Here is a 17,514-nt window from a genome sequence, read left to right as displayed (position 1 = left end):
ATCATCTTTTATTTTCAGTCTCTGAAAAGTTTGCGTCAAACCGTCTTGTTTAAAAACAAAACCACTGTAAAAAATGAAGCGAACAAACGAACAGCCTTATATATGCAATCTGACAGGAACTTTGTTAAAAACAAAGTTAATCTACACTGTCTTAATGTTAGGATCACAAGGAAGGCAATGAAAAGACTGTTTTTCCACAACTTAGCACTTCAAAACGTCTTGTAATCCTAGGAAGCGTTTCTTTGGATTTGTTGCTGCACAACAAAAGTGGTTCCCCTATGATTAAGACCAAGAACCACTTTAAGTGCCATATAGCACCATTTTTTTAGAGTGTGGAGTTATCCTGTGTTTGCGTTGGTTTCAATAATAGCTGTTTTTGGATCTGAAACTTACAGGATATTTTTTATAGTACAATGATCTCTTGTATGTCAAAGGATCAAGAAAAATGTGATTTCTCAATTCATGACGCCTTCAATGAAAAAAAAAAAAGTGTGTTTCGTCCATTTTTGACTAGAGAAGAGTGACTCCTAAATGAGGATTTGCCCAGCAGTAAGTTCTCAATCCTCCTCAACAAAAAGTTAATTCTCCTCACCTGATGATGCTGTAAAATATAACACCTGATCTTTGTTTCTGGCTTTCTTTGCAATAAATTATGTTTTTTTGGTAATAATGTTACAAAGACCAAAGCCTCACATATAAAAGCAGAGAGTCAAACTGCCCAACTAAAGCAAAACTGATCACCATAATGGTGACCAAACATTTTCAATAAAACATCAACATCTAAACCTCCTTCTTCAGCGATTTTGCTTGTTATTACCAGGTGTTCATCACCAATTCTCAATTATCACTTAATTAATAATCTCATTAACTTTAACACTGCTTCAGTGTTACTTTAACACTATGTAGAGTGGGACCATATGTGCTCTGAGCAGTGTTGATTTAACACTGGGTTTTTTTTCTGTGTGGTGACATCATAACCTCATATTCAACAACAGGCAACACTGAGCTACTTTGGGAATTGCATGTATTTATCTGTATCAGATTATGGGATGATTTAAAGGTTCTGTCGTTTCAATGTTTCTTTGCAGTATCTCTCTTATTCCCAACATTAATGTTTTGTTTTGTTTTTCTCACACGCAGATCCAAATGAAAGCATCACCACATCGACACAACCACACAAAGACATACAAACTTCCACAGATTTACACACAACTACACCAGCAGTGCTTTCAGAATCTCCGTCTACCACAGCAAGCAGAACTGACAGATATTTGAGCCCTGATTCCCACATACTTTCACCCTCAGTAACAGGTAACAACATCATTAGAGTCTTATTTTATTATTAAATTTTCGTAAACATTAAAGCTACACTGTGTGATATTTTCCCCCATATGGCGGTGAAAAGGTATATGACCATCCAGTGAATTTTAGTTTCTGTTCCTCTCAATTCCGATTTCGTTTTAACTCCTACGGTGGCCGATTTAGTCCAAGATTAACATGGCTTCCAGTTCGACCTCGTCCACATTCGACACTGCCTTAAAAGGAGCGGAGCTGCCGCTGCTGCTGCTAACAAGCGGTGTCGGATTACAAAAGTGTGTGCGCAGCTTTAGCACTGCAGTGCGCTCTGTATAACAATTGTTAATATGCCGATCGGTCTGATCGGCATATTAACAATTGTTATACAGAGCGCACTGCAGTTTTGATACATATTTCCATCAACATACATTACAAGCAAATATTTTCTATAAACGAATAAACATTGTTGATAACAAAATAACTGAATGATTATTCAAATAGGTGAGCATTACGCTAGTGTATGTTGACACAAAAATACTTCTGAGGTGACATCAACTGAATTACGCGATGACACACTCTGAAACACATCTACAATGACAATAACTATTATTACTTACGGAGTTATTAACGCACAGAAATACCACACAAGGAAAAACAGACTTTTGAGGAATAAACAAGGCCAGGGAAACTCCGTATAACTCTGTTATTGGACACTGCTGAGATGAAAACTCTCTGCGCATGCACCAGACAAGTCTGAACAAGTCTGCACATGCGCGAGGCAGGGAATTTTGTACAGTGCCATCGAGTGTTAAAATGCGAAAGGCGAAGCTTGAATTTACGGGTATGTCCCTCTTTGGCTAATGTACTTTCAAGATGGAGGGGCAACATAGCGACCTGCATTTGAACCCCTACCCGCATGTATTTTAAATGGCATATTATAGACTTACGAGAATACTTTATTACTTGAAAGAAGTAAATATACATTAATGAGCACATATATTTTTGAAAGAACTAAGTGATTTTAGCTAAGAATAAACTAAAAAAGTTACACAGTGTAGCTTTAAGGAATAGTTGGCCCAAAATGAGAAATGATGCATACAATGGCTATCTGACTTTAATGATACAAAAAATCTATTCCTCAGCACGCCCGGATGCTATAGTATCCATTCTATATGCTCTCGGTGGTCTGGTCATAGCAGTGATCATATTTGTAGTTGGATTGGTCACTGTTCATCAGTACAGGAAAAAGATATCAGCAAGTACAGGTACATGCATAACCAAACCATGTCTACAATCTACAATTAATTTAAAACAATTGAAAGGTTTGACCAATGTCATTTTAAAATACAACTGAATAATGCTTTAAATATTTCCATAGGCTATGTGACGCCTGTCAACAAGCCTAATGAAAGCAGAGATGAGCAGGTGAGTGATGCCAAAGATTTTGTAAGTCGCTCACTGCCATTAAAAAAAAATATCCTAAATACTTAAAGGAACTGTATAAGAAATGTATTTCAATTAATCATAAAATGCCCCTGATATGTCACTAGATATTAAGAAATCATGTTCATTTCAAATACTTATATCACTGACAACATTTGTCCGGCCAGGATATTGTCATTTAAAAGTGAAGTTGCAGCCCTCAACTGATGTTGATGTTGACATGTTGTGTTTTGGCCTGAAGCGCCACCCTCCACCTATCTACCAATCACGAAGTCAGTAGTGTTTCGGCATCGGGGTTGCCAGCTCTGCTCTAGTTACCACAGCTGCAGCTACAAACTTTTAGCTGCCTACGTTCCTGCTGGATACTGCAGCCTATCTGGCAACCTCAAGTCAGAGGGGGGGGGGGGGGGGGGGATACCCCGCTCTATAGTAATTTGAAAGTGATTGCAGTACCAGTTTTGACCACAATCCTACATACAGTTCCTTTAAGCAGACATATTACTACAGCACTTTTTTTTTCTTGATGCAGGAAGATTGTGTGTACGAGAATAATCTTCCTAACACAGACATGAGCACTCAGATGAAACCTATCAACAGAACTGAAGTCCAAAAGAGCCAAGAACATTCAATCTATGCGAATGTACACCTCAACATGGGCCAGTCACATGGAAAACTCTAATCAGTATTAAAGGTCATGAACTGCATTTTTTAATGTATAATGTTCTCTGAGGTCCACTTATAACGTTATCAAGATTTTTACATCACAAAACATCTTAGTAATAAAGTAGTGAGCTATTTTTTATCCTGTTTTTGACCCTCTCTTTGCTGCATTCAAGACTTGGAAGTAAACTCCCACTGCAATGGTTGGGTAAATAGTTTTGCATATTAAAATAATGAACATCTCGCAAAATTAGTAAATGAGTAAATACCACAAATGTTTCGTTAAAAAATTTTAGGATCACAAGGAAGGCAATGCAAAGACTGTGTTTATCCACAATTTAGCACTTTAAAACATCTTGTAATCCTTAGGATTCTAGGCGTTTCTATGATTTTGTTGCTGGAGTAATCCTGTGTTTGTGTCTGTCGAATTTACTACCACATACATGCATGAATCAGTGTGCGGGGCTAAAGAGGCAATTATGTAGAAGTAGGCTTTGATCTTCTTCTGCAGAGGCAGTCTTTCATCACACTATGATGTCATAATGTGACAGATTCCAAAACGAGTTGTTTTGGGTGCTTGGTTTCAATAATATATATATATATATATATATATATATATATATATATATATATATATATATATATTGATATATATATATATATATATATATATATATATATATATATATATATATATATATATATATATATATATATATATATTGATATACATATATTTATATATATATATATATATATAATATATATATATATATATATATATATATATATATATATATATATATATATATATATATATATATATATATATATATATATATATATATATATATATATATATATATATATATATATATTGATATACATATATTTATATATATATATATTTATATATATATATATATATATATATATATATATATATATATATATATATATATATATATATATATATATATATATATATATATATATATATATATTGGACTAATGAGAAAATTTTTACAGGATATTTTTATAGAACAATGACATCTTACATGTCAAAATATCAATGGAAAATTGATTTCTGCCCCACTTTATATTAGGTGGCCTTAAGCACTATGTACTTACATCAAAAAATAAGTACAATGTACTTACTGTGTTCAAATTGTATTGCAAAACACATTTGCTGATATTGAGGTGGGATACGGGTAGAGTTAGGTACAGGTGTGGTGGTATGGGTAAGTTTAAGGGTAGAGTTAGGTGTAAGGGAAGTGTCAACTGTGTAGTTACAAATGTAACTACAGAAAATAATTACAGATGTAATTACATGCAGGTATTTTTTAAAATATAAGTACAATGTAAAAACATGTATGTACACAATAAGTGCATTGTATCAAATGATTAATTCAAATATTAGTACATAGTAGTTAAGGCCACCTAATATAAAGTGGGTCCTGATTTCTCAATTCATGACCCATTTAAGCAAGGATATTCAGACAACCAGTGAAAACCTAATATGTATAAGATCAAAATCACAGGACCAAGGTATTCAGGAAGATCAAAACTTCCTCATATGTCCACAAGGGGTGCCAAGTTGGATTTTGTATCTCATTTTATATCAATTTTGCCAGCTTTATGTTTATAGTTTGTATAATCATATTTTGCATGGATTTTCTAAAATATTTCTTCATATTAAAAATACTTCTATATGCAAATATTGCCAATATGCCACTGAAATGAATCACTGTGACTTCATAATCATAGCTTTTAAATGTGATTAAAGAATTGAACATGAAAAAGTATTGTGTTATGATTTTGAAAGTTAATAAAGCTAGTGAAGCTAATCGCCCCCTGTGTTTCTTAATGTCATCTTTAAAGCAGTAATTTTGTGAAAATAATTTTACCTATACCAGCATAATATGCAGAATATTATAACAAAGCCCTTAGAGAGATGGCCTGTCTCAAAATGTACCCCATTCACCAAAAAGTGGAGGTCTGCACCAGCCAGTGGCCGCTGCTGGTTTTGAACCAAGAACCACTAATGTCAAAAGCAGGACATGCAAATGTCCTAGAACAAGTTTTCAATAGAGGTCAGCGTGCTTACTCGAGGATGTATTGAATGCAGACTTGAGATAATCAAAATGTTAGAAATCCCGTAAACGCTGCGGGCGGTCGACGTACGGAAGCCTGCAAGCTTTAAACTTCTCACTCTCACTTATGAGAGTCCCACTACGAGCTCGCAAATTTGTGGCGGCTCGTGAAAGTAAACATTTGTCTGTTGCTTAATTTTAATAAAGTGAAAACCTGAAGAAAGCCTGCAGTATTTTTATTGGCATATTAAAAAGAATAACATTGAAAAAGCATGTTAGTAATTTTCATAAATAGACGAAAAATAAAAAGATACAGCATTTGATTAAAAAAAAGATAAAACATTGCCAAACGTTTTTGGACATCTAAGTCTCCACGATAACACACGGACTTGCATTCTTGGAATCAAGCCAATATTTTTGAATTAATCTCTAGAATTAAAGGAACACACTGACTTTTTGGAACTTTAGCTTATTCACCATATCCCCCAGAGTTAGATAAGTCCATATACCATCCTCATCTCCGTGCATGCCAAAACTGTGTCTGACACATCCACTGCTAGCCTAGCTTAGCACGAAGACGGCTCCAGCAAGCCTACTGCTCAATAAAAGACAAAATAATCAAGGAACTTTGAGCCATACCATGAGTGCAGCGGCACAATGATATTGCACAGCGCCTGAAAATAGTCTTACTTCCATCAACATAACCAACGTGACAACCTGCTTGCACAGAGAGTGCTGGGGACTATTTTCAGGCGCTGTGTAATATCATTGCGCCGCTGAACCCATGGTATGGCAGCAAAGTTCATTGAAGTCCCAAGTTACTTTCTAAAGGGGATTTACTCTATTTTGATCGCTTCCGTAGACATCAATGTTTATATCCGAACTATAAACTTTTATCCTAGTTCTTCTGTGATTAATATGAATATCTACACTGTAAGCCCGGATAAGTTGAATTCACTTAAAAAATTTGAGGAAACCGGTTGCCTTAAAAACTTTAAGTAATGGGTTATGAAAACTTGAGCGCATTGGACTTATTATTTTAAGTTCAAAACACTGAATGCCAAGTTGATTTCACTTACAATCTCTTGTAATATTAATTATCTTGTCACATGAACTCCACTTACTATTTTAAGTTAAAGTAACTAAACCTTTGTATTCATTGAATATGCTAAACTAGAACATTTAAATTAAGACAAATACGCAATACAAAAGTAATTTTTTTACTGTTTTATTTGAAAACAGCATTAACTTGCAGGTTGTTGTCCCCTGCTTTAACAACCTTGAATCATGAGCCTGAAACAGTGACAAAATGTGTCATTCATGCCCTGAACATTGCATAAAACAAAGCACCATCATGCCAACAAAAACACTTATTGTGCTCAAGCATGTGTAGATCATTATCACAACAAATCACATTAAAACTGTATTATAACTAAACTCCTGTTAGAGAAATGTTTTATATAGTTGAACATTCCCATTTATATGACTAAACATGACTAAAATATCTATGTACCTATACATCTTAAATCTAAAATGCACCAAGACATCTGCCTTTTAGTGGGTAATGTAACTAAAATACCCAACTAATTTGAAATGAAAAAGCCTGTGTCATGGAATCTTGTGCAAAAATCAGTGCAAATACCACAGGACATGTACTCCAAACCATACACAACAGTAAACATTTTTATAAAAGTCCAACGTTACAAACTGTGGCAAACAAATCTGGAACAGTAGTAGAGCCACTTCGAAACCCCGTTTTATGCTTCCAGCTGATTTTTCAAAGTTTGAATTTTGGGTACCAGCTCACTTCTACCCAGTTTGAGCATTACTTGCTGAACAAAGTTGAAAGTGTTTTTCATGCACTTGGGGTAGTCCAGATGCAGGGCGTAGATCAGTCCAAAAAGGACACAGAAGGCCTGAGGCAGGTTGGCCAGTTCATCCATTACCACAGACCCTTCCAAGATGATCCCTACTCTGGATGGGTTGAGCTGGGTATTTTCTTGACCAAGGCAAAGAATTCCCACTGGAGTTTCAATGTACGAGTCCTTGTCAGTTACATCCTAACAGTGAAAGAAACGTTTTGACAAGGAGAGAACATAAACATGGCAGTTAGACAATGGTGTTTTGTCCACCAAAAATAACCTGTTTATAATGAAAAGCATTGTACAATATAAACCACACTGAAAGTAATTTATATTAAAAGGATGATACCAGTATTAAATTTCTATCAAATGCCATATTTGGATCTGTACAGTTTGCAACACTTTGCCCAAAATATGGAGTTTACCCACTTTCAGTCACAGTTGTGCTGAAACATTTTTTTATGACTCTCAGTACCGTTCACCTTAATTGTTTTTGTTTTTTTTACTTTACCAGTTGAAAGTAACATACAAAATAATATATTTGATGACTGGAGCAACCAGAATCTAACAAGTGCTCCCCATTTGAGTCAGAACTCCCCATTTGAGTTTTAGACCCAAAAACAATTTCACAAGTTCCAACCGGTGACAGTAAAGTCAAAAACGAATTGGGCAATTGTAAAAAGATTCATACAACCTTAGTTATTGGGAGAAATGTTTCTACTTTTTCAATAGGACTGGGACTGAAAGTGAGTAAACTACCTTTGTTCGGCCATAAAATAAAGACCTAATGGAGACACTGATGCTGATCAAATAATTCTGAAAATGAATGGAAGTGTTCATTAACAGCTAAAAATGAGACAAAAGGAGCATGCACCAGCAACATTTACAAAAACAAATTAACTTACAGAGCATGTCTTGAAGAAGGCAGAAGAATCATCCGCCAAGATGACAGGCAGTCCCCGAAGACATAGGCACCTGATGTCTGTTGGCTCAGTGGTCTGCAAGATAGTGGACACAAGAGTTAAAACAGATCTTGCCAAGGATACTCACATCAGGGTTTCCCATACATTCCTTAATTTGTGGTGGCCCGCCACAATATCAATAGCAGTGTGTGTGTGTGTGTGTGTGCAAGTCTGTGTGTCTGAGTCTGTGTCCACCTCCAGGTCCAGGATGGTGTGTGTGTGCGCGTGTGAGCCTGAGTCTGTGTTTGAATCTGTGTGTGTGAGTCTTTTTGAATGTGTGAGTGTGTGTGAGCCTGTGTTTGAGTGTGTGAGTGTGTGTGAGCCTGTGTTTGAGTGTGTGAGTGTGTGTGAGGCTGTGTTTGAGTGTGTGAGCAAGTTTGTGTGTGCGCGTGTCCACCTCCAGGTTGGTGTGAGTGTGTCCACCTCCATCTCCAGGTGTGTGTGTGTGTGTGTGTCTGAGTGAGTGAGTGAGTGAGTGAGTGAGTGAGTGAGTGAGTGAGTGAGTGAGTGAGTGAGTGTGTCTGAGTGAGTGAGTGTGTCCACCTCCCTCTCCAGGTCCAGGTCGGTGTGTGTGTGTGTGTGTGTGTGTGTGTGTCTCTGAGTGAGTGTGTGTGTGTGTGTGTGTCTGAGTGAGTGAGTGAGTGAGTGAGTGAGTGAGTGAGTGAGTGAGTGAGTGTGTGTGTGTGTGTGTGTGTGTCTGAGTGAGTGAGTGTGTCCACCTCCCTCTCCAGGTCCAGGTCGGAGTATGTGTGTGTGTGTGTGTGTGTGTGTGTGTGTGTGTGTGTGTGTGTGTCTGAGTGAGTGAGTGTGTCCACCTCCCTCTCCAGGTCCAGGTCGGAGTATGTGTGTGTGTGTGTGTGTGTGTGTGTGTGTGTCTGAGTGAGTGAGTGAGTGAGTGTGTGTGTGTGTGTGTGTGTGTCTGAGTGAGTGTGTGTGTGTGTGTGTGTCTGAGTGAGTGAGTGAGTGAGTGTGTGTGTGTGTGTCTGAGTGAGTGTGTGTGTGTGTGTGTGTGTGTCCACCTCCCTCTCCAGGTCGGAGTGTGTGTGTGTGTGTGTGAGAGAGTGAGTGAGTGAGTGAGTGAGAGAGTGAGTGAGTGAGTGAGTGAGTGAGTGAGTGAGTGAGTGAGTGAGTGAGTGAGTGAGTGTGTGTGTGTCTGAGTGAGTGAGTGTGTCCACCTCCCTCTCCAGGTCCAGGTCGGAGTGTGTGTGTGTGTGTGTGTGTGTGTGTGTGTGTCTGAGTGAGTGAGTGAGTGTGTGTGTCTGAGTGAGTGAGTGAGTGAGTGAGTGAGTGAGTGAGTGAGTGAGTGAGTGAGTGAGTGAGTGAGTGTCTGAGTGAGTGTCTGAGTGAGTCTGAGTGAGTGTCTGAGTGAGTGTCTGAGTGAGTCTGAGTGAGTCTGAGTGAGTCTGAGTGAGTGTCTGAGTGAGTGTCTGAGTGAGTCTGAGTGAGTCTGAGTGAGTCTGAGTGAGTGTCTGAGTGAGTCTGAGTGAGTGAGTCTGAGTGAGTGAGTCTGAGTGAGTGAGTCTGAGTGAGTCTGAGTGAGTGTCTGAGTGAGTGTCTGAGTGAGTCTGAGTGAGTCTGAGTGAGTGAGTCTGAGTGAGTGAGTCTGAGTGAGTGAGTCTGAGTGAGTGAGTCTGAGTGAGTCTGAGTGAGTGTCTGAGTGAGTGAGTCTGAGTGAGTGAGTCTGAGTGAGTCTGAGTGAGTGTCTGAGTGAGTGTCTGAGTGAGTGTCTGAGTGAGTGTCTGAGTGAGTGTGTGTGTGTGTGTGTGTGTGTGTGTGTGTGTGTGAGTGAGTGAGTGAATGAGTGTGTGTGTGTGAGTGAGTGAGTGAGTGAGTGAGTGTGTGTGTGTGTGTGTGTGTGTGTGTGTGTGTGTGTGTGTGTGCACCTCCCTCTCCAGGTCCAGGTCGGTGTGTGTGTATGAGCAAAACTTGCAATAAGAAGTCTGTGGAGCAGTCAGAGAAAGTGTAGCAATGGCAAAGCAATGTCAAGTTATCTGACATTAAGTGTTGGCAATGGAAATGTGTACTTGTCAATAAAAATATATGATATTTAACCTTTTTGTTGTGCCTTAATCACCCCCACCACCACCACCACCACAAAAAAAGACAAATTAGGTAATGAAGAGAGAAAAGGAGACAATTAAGGAAGGGAAATGAGATGGAAGGAAGGAAAGAAAGAAAGAAAGAAAGAAAGAAAGAAAGAAAGAAAGAAAGAAAGAGCAGGGAAAAAAGAAAAAGATAAAGAGCAGAGAAGAAAGAAAATACAAAAGAGATGAACAGAGAAAGGAAAGATATAGTCAAACCCACCTTTGTGTGACGTAAAAGCTCAGCCAAAAGCTGGCCGGTCAGGCCTTTCTTCTTCCTAAAGAGGTCCATCAGCCTTGGAGAGAAACGATCAAGTTCATCAAAGAAATTCTCTTGCAGACTTTTCCCCACCACTCTGGTGAACTCGTAAAAAACCTGAAACAAAACATGTTTTGCATAAGAAGCTAAAAACAAGAATCTATGGACAAATTGTATTCAACATTACAGTAACACATACGTCTTTTCGAAACATTCAACAGTAATACATACCTGGCTTTCTGTGAAAAGAGCTGGCCATCGATGTACCATCTGGCTGATGGCAGGCTTGTTTTGGACAACTTCTTTTCTCCGAAGCGCAAACGTCATGTCCATCTCTTTCTTAACAAGGGACCCATTTGGCTTTGTCTTCATCATTTCATTGACCAAAACCTGGCGAGCTTCTTCCAGGTTGTGCTCATCCCTCCCCTCTGGATATTCAGGTAAGAAATTGATTTCCCCTTTCCTTGGCTTCTTTATGCCTTTGTGAGGAGGGTCTGCATTTGCAGTGTACCTTCCACGTTTACCACCATTGACAGTGACATCAACTCGTCCAATCTGGCGCATTTTAGTTCTATAATTACCCATCTTGAACTTCAGACTGTTCTTCCATCCAATCCAGCCAGAGGATGAGCCTGATTCTTGGAGACACGGGTGGGTTTGTACTAATGCTTTTGCAACGGCTTCAAAATCGTCCTTTTCTGGGTATGCTTTAAATTTATACATGGTCTCAGCCAGTTTCTCTAGGATATCGTGTTTCAACTCTTTTGTCACCTTAAGATAGGTTCCATCCCTGAGATACAACAGGTTACCTTGACGAAGTCTGTACTCAACATCAACCGAAAATTTGGGAACGTCAAATACCTCTGGCCACTGAAAACTTCTATCCAGAGGGGAGCTGGACAGGATCTCGGTGTCAGCCTGGCTGCTTGTGTCACCATATGATTCAGTGTTTGGTGAGATTGGTACAAGCTCAATCATAGGGATGATTTTGATTGTTGGCTTCTCTGGGAGCTCACATAGACTGGTGAGGTTACACAGTTCATTGTTAAATTCAGGATCTTGGTACTGTAGGGTGAAACTATAGTTCGCTTGGAGAGTGCCTTTGAGCCAGCCAATCAAATCATCAAGTGTGTCAGGTCGTTTTGTCGTCATCTTTCTTATATCTCCCTCAGAGACAATAACCCTCATGGTTATATTCTGTTGCTCAGCCATCTGTGAAACCATGATAAAAGACAGGTATTTAACAAATAACATATCGTCTCAGTGTTACCATAAGTTCTCCTTGTACCCTATATGCTGATAATGGGAAGACATCATTCAAGTCTGACATCTGAACCACAACCAAAGAGGGGACCTCATTACAGACAAGTTGGTAAGATCTTAAATGCTCACAATACCATGCTGTCATTTTGTGGCAAACAAACATAATTTCTGTGTTAACAGCCACAATCTTTTGAATCTGGGCAAATTCAGGGAGACCTGAGCATGAGCCAGTAGAGAGTATCATGTTGGGATGATATTTGATTCCATCTACACAGACAGATGATGCATTAAGAACTGACCCAGGCTTTGTAAAGTTTTGCGCAATTACTCTCTGAACGTTCAAAGGGAAAGAGGCAAGCAAAACTGGGGTAACCTTTGTCATCTCAACTGATGGTCTGAAAAAAGAGCTACAGTCAAGGTGGTAACTGACTGCTTTCTGGTGTTTGGTAGCAAGTGTCATGGCAACATTTTTGAAGTTTTGCACATTGCGAATTGCCTTTTTAAAGAACTTGTGCTTCCCCTCAAAGCGCATCGTCCAAACATCAGACAGGGGACCAAATCTCCTTACAAGCTGAGGGTAATGTTCCACAAAGTGATGCTTTGGCCTTAAACGAAAATCTGGAAATGTTGACTGCAGCAGCTGTCTGTGCTCTGCTATTTTACAGTCCAGGAAATGCAGTGTCTCCTCAGTATGCCTTGGTGCAACAGCTAGCTCAACCACATCTTTGAGAAGCATGACAATTTCCCAAGTGTTGTCACCCTCAGGGACACAGTGACCAATAAGAAATGGAAGGAGCCTTATGAGACACCAATTCTCATGGGCATTTCCACCAATGGTCCCTTTGGCGGAAAATCCCTTTCCAATAATCTGAGGTCGGTCTGTTTTGTCAGTAAATGTGTAGTTAAAGTTTCTGATGGTCTGATTTAACATTTCTAGTGTGAAATACCCCTTGCCTATCAGGTCTTTAAGACAAAGGGACAACTCAGTTGGAACAATGCCTTCCAATATATCATGCAAGATGTCAGGGGGGTAACCAGTGACTGCATGAAAGTGCTCAAGATTCTCAGTTAAAGGACATGCTCTTTTCACACCATAAGTCCGACTCAAAGCTGGGTCCTCTCTCACCTCCTGCACCTGCTTATCATGGGAGTCTTTGTCTCGGAGTTTAAAGAAACCAGAACATACCTCTTGGTGTTGTGTGTCAATACTGCTTGCCGAACAGAATCTGCAGAACTTGTCAGTAGTGAAGCTCTCCAGGAATCCTGCAAGGGAGTGGGCACCAAGATTATCAGCAACAACATATAAGACTGTGCCTTTCACACTCTCACCTAGTTGCTCTAAGTAAACACCATTTTGCTCCAATGACTTTAGATCATAGATAAGAGGTTGCAGAACTTTAGCGTAACCACACTCTTTGACTGTTGAGGTATTGCACAGTAGTGCAAGTTGGATTGAGTTAAGGGTTGACCTATATTTTGCAGGTATGTTGGCAATGACCCAGTATATGGCACACATTTTATGTTTTAGCTTTGATGTTCCTAGAGGATTGGCTACTTCGAAGTCATCAATGTAAAGTCCAAGAGCAATTGTGAACTCGTCCCTTGCAAGAAGAGAGTTTTCATTAAAGCACTGGCCATCTACATATGATCTATATTCCTGTGGGACATGTACTTTTTCTGACATGGCTTTATCTAATATGTCAGTTTTGTTCAGCAACTTCTGTAGCATGGGAACAATAGGGACATATGCAAGTGTTTTTTTGCCTTTTTCCACACAGTATTCAATGGGGTTCACCAGTGGAAACTCTCTACGTACATAGGCCGCTCTCCTTTTAGCAGTTCCTAGGGATCCATCTTTGGCACAAAATGCCATTATGTTACTTTCTGACACTACACTGGTAAGCTCTCTCACAACTGTTTCATTGATGTCAACATAATATTTCTTTAGAACGTCCCTCACTCTGTTATGCAGAAGTGGCTGTGACAGCTTATTGATTTGACAAAGTTGTTGTATTACTTCTTGCACAGAGCTCTCTGGTATGTGCAGGACAGTTTGCATCTTTAACAGAAGAGATGCTAAGTTGTGCTCAAGCTGTTTTTCTAAATCACGAAGATCAGTCTCACTGGCTTCTACACTGACATCTTCTAAATCGTCCATATCATCAGCATGTGACATTTGGTCTTGTGTAGCATCACTGTCATCGCTTACAGTATCAAAACCAATGATTTCTGACTTGAACCTTTTCCAGTTCTGGTCCTGGTGTTTTTTACTCTTGTGTGCTTTGAAAGTGGAGTACATACTGGTTTCAAAGTTACAGTCTATATATGGGCAACTGACTTTATGGTTTACTTTTAAGTGTGCAGTATGCAGGTGAGTAAAGTAGTCGGTCTGAGAACAAGACTCAGCAAACCCACATGACAGACAGCAAAATTTAACTGGTGCATCTGGTTGCTGCTGATCAGGAGTTTTGGTGTGAAGGCGGGATAAATGTACTTTTAGTGCATTGAGTGATTTAAATGTACATGGACATTCCTGATGTAAACAAGGAAAAGGCTCTGTTCTTGCATAACTTCCATGTTTTAGCCTATAATGCTTAAATAGCTGTGCTCTCTTTTCACAGCGAAGAGGGCAATACTTACACTTCCAAAGCATAATTTTCAGAGATTGATATTCAGTTTGTTGCTAATCTCAGGATATTGGGTTCAAAAGAATCTCTTTCCATGACCTGCAACACAATAAAACAAAGAAAATAAGAGACAAGGGAACTTTTAGCTACAGTATTCTATTGCAACAATATACCTGTATTTTCAAGAAAGCTAACATTAAAGCCGTAATGTCATTATTAGGGGTGTGTATTGCTAATATACTCAAGTTTGCATAAACCGGTTGCAATTCACTTTCTCTTAAGTGCTTGAAGGTAAAATAATCACTAAAGCGGAGCCTATGTCATGCACAAGACAATAATAAAATGAATGGTCAAAGTTGTCATCACATTTAATACTAAAAAAACAATCAAATGTGGTCGCTAACACTCCTCTTCCCACCGAGTGCGTGTCCCTCGTTCAGCGTGGATCGGGCGGTGTCACCAAGACGCTAAAGTTACAGGTTAAAAACATCCAGTTGAACTGGTTTTAACAACGGTTTTACACGGTTCAAAAAAGCCCCTCCAGTAAAAAAAGAAAGTTAGCAATGTTACAACGTGGTTGCGCTCTCTTTGCCGCCATGAATGCGCGTGGTTTTCGTCGGCAGCGTTTAATCTGCCGAGAGGCGGTTCAAAGCGGGGTAGCGTATCCGCCAATACAAGTGAAAAATGTCCCGTTGAACTGGTTAAAACGACAGTTTTCCAAGTTCACAAACAGTGCGTCAATATGGCTAGCTAAGCCATCAAACCGGTGGCTACAGGTGATGTCTGTCGACCTTGACGTTGAAAACGTCTGTCAAGTCAAGCACCGTCACAAAAAGCCCTTTCAGTGATAAAAGTAACTACTTAACTTTTAGATAGCTAGCTAAGTACCTTAACGGGTGACAATGTTAATCTCCGTCGACGTCAAACTGCTTCTCTTGGACTTTTCAGAAACAGCGCATCAAGTGAAAAAAACTTTCAAACTGTAACGTTAGCCAGTAGGTGAAAATGGCGGCCAACCTAACGTTAGTTAAGGTTATAGCGTCCCACTACTCACCAACATCCCCTTATATCCACACACAAACACATTAAATTGACATAGCTAAACAATGATCATCGGGAGGGCGAGACCAAAGCTACTTACCGTCTCTGGCGAGTTTTAGCAGCAACTGGACCGTCCGGTGCGCGGCAGGAAAATGACGTCGTCTTCTCAGCAAAAAACTTAGACACGGCGGCAAAGTGGCGGCTTTCACGTTCCCATCGTGCATTGCATGACTAAAACTTTGGAATTTTAAGCTATTTCACTTAAAGTTATTCACAGACTCAACTAGGTCTACAAATTAGTTTAACATACTTACATTTGCTAGTAATGCAATCAAAACTTAATCGATTTGAGTCATTTAAGTACATTATACTTTAAATGTTTGATTACATATGAAATCCGGGTTTACAGTGTATAGCACAGAAATGATAATACAGAGCGGTTGAAAAGACCACTTTTTTGTGAAGCTGTTTAAAGTCGGCGTGAAATGGAAGTTGAGATCGTCCTTTTCTCCTTATTGTGACGTATATCCGAGTGAAATGGCTTCTGAAATCAGAAAAAAAATGTAGGGCGGGGCTTGATTTCCAAAATGGAGGCTGATTTGAATGCCAGTTTGCACTCAGTTGTGGAAAAAAACTCGATCCATCTCTTAAATAAATGTATTTTCTCTCTAAATCCTTTCTATATGTTACTGAGCATGTTTCCTCACTTTTCGCTGGTTTATGCTACAGATTTCACTCATTTTAAGCCTTTTATGACTTCTTTTCTCTCCCTATATAAGGGGGGCGTGCTGTAAGCGTGTTCACACATGCTGCATTCCTAAGTGCGAGCCGTCACGACAAGCTGATTGTCTGACTATATTGAGTACTTTTTACATAAAAAGCTTTTATTTATCATATATTTCTCTCTTTTTGACTCCAGTCCTTCCTGAAGAAGGTATTGTGTATACTGAAATAATGCACCTAACCACCATATTGCTACGATCAGTGACAGGTTTCTGAGAGGCGGCACAGAAACTAGACAGAGCGCGATAGGCCCGCCCTCGCGCCATAGCAAATGACAGGAAGAGAAGTCGTTTCAGGGGGAGGAAAGGTTGACATATTTGATTAAAGATAATAAGGGTAAAAAAAAAATTTTTTTTAATTATGAAGTGCACAGATAAATAAGTTATAGTAAACACTACAATATTAAATATAAAAATACCAATTGTAAAATTTGATTTAATGTCGACTTTAATACATGACAACTACCATCTCAACGCAGATCTAAATGTTTCAGAGTGATTTTGTCAGGTTTAATAGACACAGGAGATTCGCTGTCATTTTGCAATAAGATCGCGTGGGTGTTTGAATCGAGATCGCAATCTTTTAATGATAAATCATGCAGCTTTAACTCAGACCAGTGCAAAACAAACATTAGGAACAAAGGAAGTGGCCATTACACTGTGCATGCGTTTGTGGTATTTCAGGACTGTGAAGACACAAACGTGTATCATTATCTTCAAATTAAATCTTTTCAGTTGGAAACTTAAAGGCTACTCAGTCGAAGCGGAAAGCTCTTACACGACAGGATTACTGCTCAAAATGAAGTTATTCTGTGTTTTTTGGCTCTGGATCTTTCTGCCAGGTCAGTTCTCTTCATATCTATGACTGTAAATAATGAACAGTGGGAGGAAATACACTCCTTTTCAAGAGATAATTCACACAAATATAAAGATTCTGGCCTCATGTTTCGCAAACTTGTATGACTTCCTTTATGTTTCTTCTGCTGAACATAAGAGATATTTTAAAAATTGGTTCAACTGTTTTGTTCAGGCAACGGTCCAAAATAAGACTGGACCCCAGTGACTTTCATTTGAGGCTTTTTTTCAAAATGTCTTCTTTGGTTTTCCGCAGAAGAAAGAAACGCATACAAGATTGGAACAACGTG

General features: G+C 39.0%; 1 protein-coding gene across 2 annotated transcripts; it reads right to left on the bottom strand.

The window, feature by feature from the left end:
• Positions 1-7,032: 7,032 nt before the first annotated feature.
• LOC307123137 (uncharacterized protein) lies at positions 7,033-15,772 on the bottom strand. Of its 2 annotated transcripts, XR_013816133.1 has the most exons (4): positions 15,688-15,772; positions 14,560-14,645; positions 8,260-8,352; positions 7,033-7,552 (listed from the first exon to the last, which is right to left on the bottom strand). XR_013816133.1 is itself a non-coding variant. In XM_079811545.1 (3 exons), the coding sequence occupies exons 1-3, from the start codon at positions 10,687-10,689 to the stop codon at positions 7,250-7,252; spliced, it is 465 nt and encodes a 154-aa protein (XP_079667671.1). In that variant the 5' UTR covers positions 10,690-10,744; the 3' UTR covers positions 7,033-7,249. The 2 variants fall into 2 exon arrangements, 1 of the variants encoding a protein (XP_079667671.1); XM_079811545.1 differs by lacking the exons at positions 14,560-14,645; positions 15,688-15,772 and adding an exon at positions 10,621-10,744.
• Between the last annotated feature and the right edge of the window lie 1,742 nt (positions 15,773-17,514).

This window comes from Gobio gobio (assembly GCF_949357685.1).
Source record: "Gobio gobio genome assembly, chromosome: 3".
Lineage (NCBI taxonomy): Eukaryota > Metazoa > Chordata > Actinopteri > Cypriniformes > Gobionidae > Gobio > Gobio gobio.
The sequence above is the reverse complement of the archived record's forward strand: the minus strand, read 5'-3'. Positions and strand labels throughout refer to the sequence as shown.